At 31.6% G+C, this 12500-nt stretch overlaps 1 protein-coding gene across 2 annotated transcripts in view; it reads left to right on the top strand.

Moving 5' to 3' along the window:
- The window catches only part of LOC124431052 (eye-specific diacylglycerol kinase), a 33928-nt gene that overhangs the window by 8710 nt on the left and 12718 nt on the right, over positions 1 to 12500 (top strand). For both annotated transcript variants that reach the window (XM_046978431.1, XM_046978430.1), the window contains exons 2-6: positions 1456 to 1597; positions 8999 to 9678; positions 10646 to 11040; positions 11764 to 12146; positions 12359 to 12500. The exon at positions 12359 to 12500 is cut by the window's right edge and continues 174 nt beyond it. In XM_046978431.1, the coding sequence (XP_046834387.1) occupies positions 1456 to 1597; positions 8999 to 9678; positions 10646 to 11040; positions 11764 to 12146; positions 12359 to 12500 (1742 nt within the window). The remainder of the gene's footprint in view (positions 1 to 1455; positions 1598 to 8998; positions 9679 to 10645; positions 11041 to 11763; positions 12147 to 12358) is intronic.

Raw genomic sequence — 12500 nt, 5'->3', positions numbered from 1 at the left:
CGTCGTGTCTCACTTGAAATTCTTCCTCGTACAAACTCTGTCATTGAGAAACAATTAGAAAAATGACATCTCGGCTATGAATCGAAAATATTACTACGTGTAAGAGAATGAGGGAGGAAAAAAGAAATTGAATGGAGATGGAAAACGAGAGGTGTGATGGGGGCGGGGGACGGTGGCGGGGAGCGTGAGGGAGCGGGGGAAATCGAGAATTAACAGTAAGTACTTTTGTCACTTGTGTAATAAGATGAATCGTTGAATTAGAGTGATAAAGAAGATAAGGAAATAAAGGGAAAAAAAATGAACGAAGAAAGAAATTAATAAAGACGATAAAATTATTAATAAAAATCATTGGTAGTAATGAGGGGAAAAAAAAGAGTGGATGTTGGTTGAGGGATCGATCAAAGAGAGAGAGAAAAAAAAAAGGAAAAAAAAAGAAAAAAACAAAACAAAAAGGAAAAACCAAATTCGTCGCACTTTTAATAATTCCGCGATAATCCAAAAGTACAAATAATCCCAATTTCTTTTTCCCTCCCCCCCCCCCTCTCTCCCTTATGATTTAATCGGATCGGAAGTGGAAATTGAAAAAAGAAAAGAAAAAAGGAAACGTATGGATATATCTTGCGATGAAATAAATAAAAGAAAAAAAAGAAAGGAAGAAGAAGAAGAAGAAGAAAAAAAAAAATACCAACCAATCGCCGAAGATTCCAAATTGATTTGTATGTACGTTTGAAGAAGAAAAGAAAGAAAGTAAAAGCAATTCGATGCGCGAGAAAAAGTTTTTGCGTGGTTAAAAACAACAACAAAAAAAAAAAAAAGAAATGGAAAGAACAAAAAAACCAAGAGATTTTTGAAAATGTCATTTGTCCTTTATAATAATAAATAAAAAAAAAAAAAAAATAATAATAATAATAATAATTAAAAAAAAAAAAAACAGTAAAAAATAAGGAAAAAAAAAAAAGAAAAGAAAAGAGAAAATACACTCGTAATGACAAAGGTTCATACGTTATCATGATTTTTGATAAGAAAATACAAAAGTCAAAAATTCGAAAACTCGATTCTTAACATAATTTAATTAATGTACCATAACATTGTTATTATATGGCTTTTGCACGATTTGTGAGGGATGAACATTTTCTTTATCTTTATCTTTATCTTCATCTCTCTCTCTCTCTCTCTCTCTCTCTCTCTCTATCTATCTATCTATCTATCTATCTCTCTGTCTATCTCTTTCTCTTATACAAAAGCTAATCGCATTCTTCTAATCGTCTCGTCGTTTGCTTTTAACCGTTGCAAAAAAAAAAAAAAGAATTGATCGAATTCAAACGAAATTGATGTGCCAATTAAAATATCTTGCATAATGCATATATAATCGATTACGGGATGAGAAATGAGATGATTTTTGTTTATAAAATTGAAGATAACGAAAATAAACAAAATATTGTCTTATCGTTTCAGAGGAAGGGAAGAAGGTGCCGCTAGTGGTGGTCAACGTGAGGTCCGATCAACCCCCGATTGGGGTGGTACTGCATTTAATGGTGAACATTTTTGGGTACCAACAGCTGCGTCCGGTGACTTTTGTTACGTCAATGATTGTTCGGTAAGATCATAAACACACACACACACACACACACACACACACACACATACTCACACACATATATATAGAAGAGATATTTATATGTCCGTCCGTCCGTCCGTCCGTCCGTCCGTCTGTCTGTCTGTCTGTCTGTGTGTGTATGTGTTTGTATGTTTGTAAAATAACATTATACGTACATGTAATTACATTTAATCGTACATATAAAATAACATCAATTGAGGTATCAAAAGTGACGATTTTTTGTGTATGTATGTATATATAAAAAAAAAAAAAAAAAAAAAAAAAAAGAAGAAGAAAAAATGAAAAGAAAGAATGTAGGCAGTCACAAAAATTTTTAGAACGGCCGTAAAAGATTTTCTCTCTCTCTCTCTCTCTCTCTCTTTTTTTTCTATCTATCTATGTATCTGTTTATTTATTTCTCTCTTTTTATGAATTTATTTCAATCAAAAGTATTTCAAAAAAGAAAAAGGTAAAGATATTTAGGACGCTAAAAAAAAATTTTATATATATATATATATATATATATTGTTTATCTCATTTACTTCGTTTCCATTATCGTTCTTATTTCTTTTTTCCCTTTTCCATTAGATCCGTTTAACTTGAATTCATTTGCGTTGATCCCTCGAAAAAGTACGATTATTAAGAATACTAATTGCAAGAGCTCGTTTATTCCACGTTCTTTGTGCTTATTGTCCTAAATCTCTCTCATTCTCTCTTTCTCTCCCTTTCTCTCTCTCTCTCTCTCTCTCTCTCTCTCTTAGTTATAATTACTTTCTTAATTTATATTAGGATAAGATGACCAACATTTTTTCGCAATATTACGAATCAAATGATCATTAAAAAAATATAATATATATATCATGTACTTAATACTAAGTAGTATAATATATATAATAGAAATAGAGAGAGAGAGAGAGAGAGAGAGAGAGTAATCATACAGACAATTATCATCATCATCATCATCATCATCATTATACTCATTAACGGGACCCGCCTTTAGTCGTGATTTTTAATTAAAAATCTTTCGTCCTTTTTTTTCTTTCTCTCTTTCTTTCTTTCTTTCGTTCGTTCGTTCGTCCATTCTTTTTTTTTTTTTTTTTATTCATTAAGCAAAAAAAAAAAAAAGAAAAGAAAAGAAAAAAAAAAGGTAAACGTTTTATTAACGAGAGAATAATTAAGGAGCCTATATAAATGATCTTAACATTTAATATAATATCATATTTTTCGTTATAGTCGTTTCTTTTTTTTTTTCTTCTTCTTTTTTACTTTTCTTTTCTTCCTCTTTTCTTGATAGGCGACGAAAAAGAAAAAGAGAAAAAAGAAAACGAAAAGAGAGAGAGAGAGAGAGAGAGAGAGAGAGAGACAGACGACTTTGAGAATCTCTCTCTCTCTCTCTCTCTCTCTCTCTCTCTCTCTCTCTCTTTTCGTTTTTTTTTTCTTTTTTTTTTCCCCAATGATCGCATAAAATCAACGGGGAACCTACGAGATAAATTACTCAATGCCACTCTAATATCCTGTTACGATATGACGAAGAGTTTCGTTATTAAAAACTCGTTTGCACGTTTCGATGTTCTAACGCTAATGAATCACCTAGGAAAACATAATTGGAGTTGTACGCTTCCATCGTCGTCGTCGTCGTCGTCGTCGTCGTCATAGTCATAGTCATAGTCATAGTCGTCGAGTAACGTCATCACGTAACTTGCTGCCACGTTTCAATGAAGTATGTATAGACGAGAATGAGAGAGAGATAGAGAGAAAAAGAGAGAAAAGATAAATAGATAAATAGATAGATACAGAGAGAGAGAGAGAGAGAGAGAGAGAGGGAGGGAGGGAGGGAGGAGGGTGAAAAAAAAGAAAGTAAAAGAAAAAGAAAAAAAAAAAAAAATGCCCAGAAAAACTTTTAATATCGTGTAATCAAATTTTAATATCAAATTCTTCGACAATACGAGACTACAGAAATATAATAGATTGATTTTTTCGTTTGTTCGTGAAAATAATGGTATTTGTTTTTCTTTCTTCCTCTTTTTTTTCCTTCTTTTTTTTTTCTCTTTTTCTTTTTCTTTTTCTTTTTTTTTTCCTAATTAAGATATGTACGAATCAATTACCATTCGCACGTTTATTATCGTTTCCGCGAATTGTCGTAATTCGAAATTGATCGTAACGAATAAAATTCATTCGATTTCGTTTTCAATCAAAAATTATATATATATATATATATATATATATATATATATATATGTATGTATATATATATTTAATTGCGTTGTTATCTTCACAATCTTTCCGTTCGATCGAGAGAAAAATACGCAAAGAGAAAAAAAAAAAGAAAGAAAAATGAAATACGAAATGAATAAATGAAATTAATAATGAAACAATAAACATGGATATCTCTTTCTCTCTCTCTCTCTCTCTCTCTCTCTCTTTCTCTCGTATGTGTATAAATTGGGATTTACAAATTCATGCGAATCCAATGGAATTTATTTCCATTGTATTTATTTTACGTATTGCGTATGGTTTTATAAAGTTTCCTCGTTGGTAGAAAGAAAGAAAAATAAAGAGAGAGAGAGAGAGAGAGAGAGAGAGAGAAAAGTGAATGAGTAAGAAAGTAAGGAAGAAAGAAAAAAAGAAAAAAAGAAAGGAAAAAAAAGAAGAGAAAAAATAAAAGAAATATAACTAACTCTCAGATATGATTCTTAATATATCGTTTGAACAAAACAAAAATATCCATATGAGACAGAGAGAGAGAGAGAGAGAGAGAGGGAGAGAGAGGGAGAGCGACTATCGATTATAAAAGTATCGAATCGAGTCGAGTATTCATTTAAATCGACTCGACGTATCTGAATATTTAATTGCTCGTGGAATAAAAGTACGATTGTTATATATGTCGGACAAAAGCAAGAAAGACAGATAGATAGAGAGACAGAGAGAGAGAGAGAGAGAGAGAGAGAGAGAAATATGTATATAAATAAATATCTGTCTATATTGAACGATTCGATTACAAAAAGTTAAATAGGATTCGTTTAAAATTAAATTCGTTATAACAATTTCGAAATTGATTTCGATCGAAAGAATTATTGTTACGAATAAAAGTGAAAATATTATTCGTAATTTGGTCGGTACGATTCTTATGTGGTTTTTCTTTTTTTTTTTTTTTTTTCTTCTTTTTTTGTTTTTCTTTTTCTCTTCAATCTGTTTCCTTTACTTTTCTTTTCTTTTCGTAAACAAATTCTTTAAAATAATTTTCGCGATCTACAACGAGAGATTTAGTTTGGCATGAAAGATTATGAAGAGATAGATGATGATCGGCTCTTTTCTTTTTCTTTTTTTTTTTTTTTTTTTTTTTTTTTTTCTTTTTTTTTTTTTTTTCCCAAAGATCACTCAAGGAAAACTTTTAAGAATGCCTAGAGAAAGTTTTAAGATCGTCTAGGAAAACTTTTAAGATCGTCTAGGAACTTTTAAGATCGCAATACTATAAAACCACCACGCGCTACTACATCCCAATTGTCGCTCCCATCACCACCACCACCACTACCACCCTCCAAACGCACCCTAATCTCCGTATAAACTTATTCTTGTAAGTTGCTATTCATTTTTTCCGATGCTCTTTCAACGAATTTGAAAATGAAGAAAAGTAAAATTTTCTTTGTTTTTCTCTTTCTCTTTCTTTCTTTTTTTTTTTTTCTTTTTTTTTTTTTTTTATCTCGATTCGAGAATTCGCTCCGACGGATTCGAAGGAAATTGATTATTTCTTCTTCTTCTTCTTCTTCTTTTTTTTCTTTTCTTTTTCTTTTTCTATTTCTTCTACTTTTTTACAGTTTTTTTTTGTTTTTATCGAAATTAGAAACAATCGTTTATCGTAAATAATTCTCTTATCTCTATCCTTTAATTCTCTTAATATCCTTCGTTTAAAATATAAACGTCATCGTATATTCAATAAATTATTCAATTGATTACAATAAAATAGAGTTATAAATTATTATCGAAAAGTGGGAATGATTTTATGAGATTTTTGCTAGGAGAACGTAGAACGAGCCATCGACCTTATCGAGTCTCTTGTTTCCTTTCCCTTTCATTTTTTTTTTTTTTTTTTTTTTTTGTGTAAGTCGTTTATATCTCGTAAGACTTCGAGATATATCGGGATAATCTTAAAACGTGCCTTTTGCACGAAGACGGGAAAAAAAGGTATACGCAAGGAAAGTTCGACGGCAATGACAACGACGAAGACAATGAAGACGACAACGATGATGATGTCGGCGTTTTCAGAGATAGCCTTGACCCTCTAGAAAAATCGCTCGTTGTCCACTCGACCGTATTTCCAACTAAAATTGTCACAATTTCGAAGTAGCATCTCTATCCTTTGAAGTCTAATATATATATATATATATATATAAAATATATATATATTATATATATATGTATATATTTTAAATCTTTCTAAGGATTTCAACTTGTCCTACTTCCGTAAGTTTCATCTTATAAATATATATATATATATATATATATATATATATATATAAACACAAACCTACATAATATTATTAATAATAATGATAATGATGATGATGATGATGATGATGATGATAATAATAATAATGATAATAATAATAATAATAATAATAATAATAATAATAATAATAATAATAATAATAATAATAATAATAATAATGATAATAATAATAATAATAATAGAAATAAATATATTACATTATATATATACACATACACATAAACAAACAAATAAAAAACACAATAGTAATACTAATAATACTAATAATAATAATAATAATAATAATAATAATAATAATAATAATAATAATAATAATAATAATAATAATAATAATAATAATAATAATAATAATAATAATATTAGGTTGGAAACTATGAAATTGGCGTTTGTTTAATTTTTTTTATTTTCATTCAACGTCCGTTTCATAGTTTCCAACCTAATATATAAATATAATTAATAGAAATAAATATATTACATTATATATTTATATATATATATAAACAAATAAAAAAACACGATCGTAATACTAATAATAATAATAATAATGATGATAATAATGATAATAAAAATAATAATAAATATAGATTATATATAATATATATATATAAACATACAATAACAATAATAATATTATATTATATATATTGTATATATATATATATATATATATATATATACACATATGTATATATATAAGTGATTTATAGAACGAGAACGAGGTTAAAATTCTTTAAAAAATTTCTAAGTGGGATGAAGTAAAGCGTTTAAGATGATTTCTCATTGAGCTGCTTTCAACTAATCAAGAGCAAGAGAGAGAGAGAGAGAGAGAGAGAGAGAGAGAGAGAGAGAGAGAGAGAGAGAGAGAGAGAGAGAGAGAGAGAGATTGATAGATAGAGATAGAAAGAGAGACTTTTAATTATCTCTTGTTAGACTGATAAACGAGAAGGACTATTTCATGCATGTATAATGAAACGATTCTAGTGGTTGAGCAATAATAGTTGTAATAGTAGTAGTATTAGTTGTAATAGTAGTAGTAGTAGTAGTAGTAGTAGTAGTAGTAGTAGTAGTAGTAGTAGTAGTAGTAGTAGTAGTAGTAGTAGTAGTAGTAGGTAATTTCGTGAGACGAGTTGGGCTCGACTAATTAGACGAGTCCTCGGATCGATATCTATATCGATATCGTTATCGATATCGATTTTACGATAAGAGAATAGACCAGAATAGGTAGACTAGGGTTGGGTAGTATAGTACAAGGTACGGGAAAGTTAGGGGAGGGGGTTGGTTGTAGGTGTTGGAATCGAAAGGTGTCTAAAAAATTTCATTAAGGATCATCTCCCGTAGTATATTATTCGAAAGTAGTAGTAGCCTCTGAGTTAAGTTTATCAATACCTCCTCCTGTCTAGAAGTATATATATATATGTATATATATATATATATCAAACCTAGTGCTTCGAGGTCGCAAGAATAGATCTTTCGATATTACTAGGGAAGAGAGTAATGATCATTCGAGAAAGGGTGTTTCGATTGATTAAATTTGTTCATCGTTAAATTAATTATCTCGAAATTGCTTCGGAGAAGAAAATGACTTTTATGGAATATTGTTTTTTTTTTCTATTTTTTTTTTTCCTTCACTACCTTTCGTTCTTTTTTTTTTCTCTTTTTTTTTTTTTTTTTTTTTTTTTTACTATTATTATAATTACGATTATTACAATTTCAATTACGAATTACTATATTACGGTCGATCATAACGTAAGCATCGATGTGTACGTATTTTTATTTTTATTTATTTATTTATTTATTTATTTATTTACTTATTGATTTATTTATTTTCTTCCTTTTCGTTTGTTTTTTCTTTTTCCCTTCTTTTTTTTCATTTTTTTTCTTTTCTTTTTTTTCTCTTTTTTTTTTTATTCTTTTTTTTTTTTTTTTTTGGAAATAAAAATTCCACACAAAGAAATAACTACTTTTCGAGAATATATATGAAACGTATGAGAAAGATGAATAAAGGAGGAAGAAAAGAATTAATTAAATTTTGTAATAATTATTTACGAATTAGAAAATAATTAATTAACGTCGCAATACGTCGAGATAATTTTACCCCGTTCTCTCTCTCTCTCTCTCTCTCTCTCTCTCTCTCTCTTCTCGTATAAGAAGCGAAATAATAAAGTAGAAACGATTGTAATAATGAATTAGAGAATTATATCGTGTCAAGGGAATCGTGTCAAACCATTTCCATAAGTAAAACTTTGGTCTCCATATTGGGTACTTTGAGATATATAATGTGTAGGAGTAGGTAGGTAGGTAGGCAGGTAGGTAGGTAGGTAGGTTGGTAGGTAGGTAGGTAGGTAGGAGGGTAGATGGTCGTTGGTTGGATGGGTGGTGGGTGGTTGGGTGGTAGGAAGGGAGGTCGTCCTATTTCCGGATACGAAGTACACTGGTGTGGTACGTAGTAACTCGGTTTCTCGCGGGGCCGAGACCGAGAGAGATTATTCATAAAAGCTCCCATTCCCGTGTTCGAAGTTTTATGCAAATACGTGAGGGTACATGGGCACAGGTATGTCCTACATCAAAGTCCATCAACTTAGAAAGCTTTTCTACTATACTATACTATACTCTACTATGCTATACTATACTATACTCTGCTCTCTTTTCTTTTCTCTTCTCTTACCGAGTCGAACGATCGTATCACGTGGCTGGCTTTTTAGTTAATCGAGAGAGAGAGAGAGGAAAAAAAGAAAGAGAACAACAAAGCAAGAAAAACCTTCTAACCGTAACTCTAACCTCCCTTCTAACACCCACACCTACACCCACATCCCCGTTTATTCACCAATCCCACCATCGATAATGTCATATATTAATATTATATATTAATTATAAATAATATATTCTTTTCGTAGAAACATGGACCACGGATGAAATGTTCCGCTTGTCGCGTCGTCGTACATGCACTGTGCGTACCGAGTTTAAATTTTACCTGCAAGACCAGTTTCCGGGACGTCGGCGTACGCCAATATCGCGAACAAACAACGACGAATCATCATTGGGTACATAGACGTTCGCAAAAGGGAAAATGTTCTAATTGCGGTAAAAGTTTCCAATCGAAGTTAAGCTTTACGTCGAAGGAAATAGTGGCGGTTAATTGTAGCTGGTGTAAGGCGGCATATCATAACAAGGAGGCCTGCTTCAATGTCGACAAAATCGGTGAGAATTGTGAACTCGGTGTACACTCTTCTATTATCGTACCACCATCTTGGATCGTTAAATTACCGAGAAAGGGTAGCTTCAAGAGTAGCCTAAGAAAATCACCGAAAAGAAGGAAAAGCGGTAGCGGACCGTCTACTTCTAATACAAGCCGTAGAAAATCAAGAGATAAGGAAAAGGAAAAGGAACAGCAGAAAGAGGATCAAGGAAAATTTTGGGCCGTCAAGCCAATTCCAACTGCTACCGTAAGGCCGGTATTAGTTTTCATCAATCCAAAGTCCGGGGGCAATCAGGGAGCTAAATTGTTGCAGAAATTTCAATGGCTCTTGAATCCTCGACAGGTCTTCGATCTAACACAAGGTGGACCTAAAATGGGGTGAGACATTATTAACCCAATATCTTTTTCTTTCTCTTTTTATTCCTTTTCATTTTCTTTATTTTTATTAATAATCTCTTTTTTCTTTTTTCTTTTTTTTTTTTTTTTTTTAATATCGCAATTAAACGCGTGCACCCATATCGTTCGATGTGTGTACGTATGTCGATGAAGTCGTTTCCAAAAAAAAAAAAAAAAAAAAAAAAAAAGAAGAAGAAAAAAATGAAAAAAGAAAAAAAAACAGAAAGAAAGAAAAAAAAAAAGGAAAAAACTAAATTCAACAATGTTTCGATCAACGGTATAATAAATTGCATTAACTTTAAAGCATTACGTAAAAACGCGCAATCGCGTTCTAATTTGCAAGTATAACGAATCATTTTTATTAATTTATTTATTTATATATTTACATTTATTTTTCTTTTTTATTTCTATTAAACGTTATATACCGTGGCGCAGAGCAATTCAGTTAGAAAAAAGAAAAAAGAAAAAAAAGAAAAGAAGGAAAGTTTGTATTATCATCAATTCAATTATTATTTATCGATTCTACGTAAATTATTCGTAGGAATATTAATTATCGCGCCTGGTGGTTAGCAACACGCCGTACTTCGTAGATAAAATTGATCGTGAGTTTGCGTATAACGGATGAGGGTTGGAACGCAAGTTGAACTTGCGTTGGTTCCTGGCGATAGGCAACACGTTTCACACGCGTGCACGACTATCCCGTTGCCTCTATTTCAAGGGGAGCGGTCGACGAAAAATAATTTAAATTTATCGGATCCTGGATCTATCGAATGCGACGAATAATAATATTCTTTTCTTTTCTTTTTTCTTCCTCACTTAATTCTATTAGTTAAGAGTAAACTGGCAGTATATACGATAAATGCATTTTTTTTCTTCTCTTCTTTTTTCTTTTTTTTTCTTTTTTTTTTTTCTTTTTTTTTTTTTTCTTTTTTCTTTTTCATCCATTTAGATTGGAACTCTTCAAGAGGGTACCGAATTTGCGGGTGTTAGCTTGTGGCGGGGACGGTACGGTCGGTTGGGTCCTATCTATCTTGGATCAAATCGGTGCCTCATCGCCACCGGCTGTCGGTGTACTTCCTCTTGGTACCGGAAACGATTTAGCCAGAGCACTTGGTTGGGGCGGTGGTTATACCGACGAACCAATTGGCAAAATATTATCAAGTATCGGCGAGAGCGAAACGATATTATTGGACAGATGGCAATTAGTCGTAGAGAGAAATCCTGAAATTCAAAATGACGACGACAGCGGAAAGGCAAAGGAAAATCTTCCATTGAACGTCGTCAATAATTATTTCTCACTTGGCGTAGACGCTCACATAGCCCTTGAATTTCACGAGGCCCGAGGTAAATTTAATTCTTTTCAAAGATCATTTTTTCCATTTCGATTGACGCGAATCAAGATTTGTTGAGTGCAGAACAAAAAAGAGAGAAAGAGAGAGAGAGAGAGAGAGAGAGAGAGAGAGAGAGAGAGAAAAAAAGGACAGAAAGAGAAAAGAAATAAACGTTTTTACTTCGAGTTTCGAGAAGGAATTGAAATTTTTTTTTTTTTTTTCTTTGTCAGTAATAATTGTAGCGCGGAGAACGTAAGAATAAATGAGTGAACGTAAGAGAGAGAGAGAGAGAGAGAGAATAAAAACATAAAAATATTAATATTTGTTACGGTCGATAAATAATCACTTTTGTCGCGTGTCAACGTCGTGGGACATAATAAACTTGGCAGGTGGTTAAAATTCGTCATTAAGAACACTCCCACTCCTCTCCCCTGTCCCTTCCCATCCTAAAATTTTGTTTGACGTGCCGCAATACCTTCTCCCCAAGTTATAAACCGCAAAACCACACACGTTCGTGACATAACCCGTATATGTTGCTACGTAATGTACATACGTACGTGTATTTACATAGCGCAAACTTAACAAGAACAAACAACTACGCGCATGTGCCTGTATACATATATATATATATATATATATATATGTATATGTGTGTGTGGGTGGGTGGGTGGGTGTGTGTGTGTCTGTCTGTCTGTGTGTGTGGTTTAACTATTTAATCCGTTAATAATCCTAACAGAGGCACATCCAGAGAAATTCAATTCGAGATTGAGAAACAAAATGTTTTATGGACAAATGGGCGGTAAAGATTTGGTACGGAGAAAATGGAAAGATCTTTCGGAATTTGTTACATTGGAATGTGACGGACAAGATTTAACTCCAAAATTAAAGGAACACCGTGTACACGCTATAGTATTTTTAAATATTGCCTCGTACGGTGGTGGTACACATCCATGGTGCGCTGGTAGTACCACGAAGGAACCATCTACTGAGGATGGTTTGATCGAGGTTGTAGGTTTGACGACTTATCAATTGCCTTTATTACAAGCCGGTGGTCATGGTACTTGCATAGCACAATGTAGCAAAGCCAAATTGGTTACAACTAGGACCATTCCTATGCAGGTAAAATTATATTTATATTATTTATAAATATAAATTATTTCTAATATTCGATCGAATTTTTATAAAACGTGACAATGTCAAATGACAATTTTCGTGTTCCTTCTTAATTTTTTTTTTTTTTTTTATATATATATATATATATATATGTATTTTTTTTATTTGTTTCTTTTTCTTTTCTCAATCTTTTACTTTTTTCCTTTGGCTTTTTAAAGGTCGACGGTGAAGCCTGTCGATTATTACCGTCGATAATAAATCTTAGCCTACTTAACAAAGCAACGATGCTTGCCAAAAGAAGGAACACCGGTCAACCGCAACAGGATATTGCCAAATTGGAAAGATTAAATTTACCGGTTA

Source organism: Vespa crabro, chromosome 20 (assembly GCF_910589235.1).
Source record: "Vespa crabro chromosome 20, iyVesCrab1.2, whole genome shotgun sequence".
Taxonomy (NCBI): domain Eukaryota; kingdom Metazoa; phylum Arthropoda; class Insecta; order Hymenoptera; family Vespidae; genus Vespa; species Vespa crabro.
The sequence above is the reverse complement of the archived record's forward strand: the minus strand, read 5'-3'. Positions and strand labels throughout refer to the sequence as shown.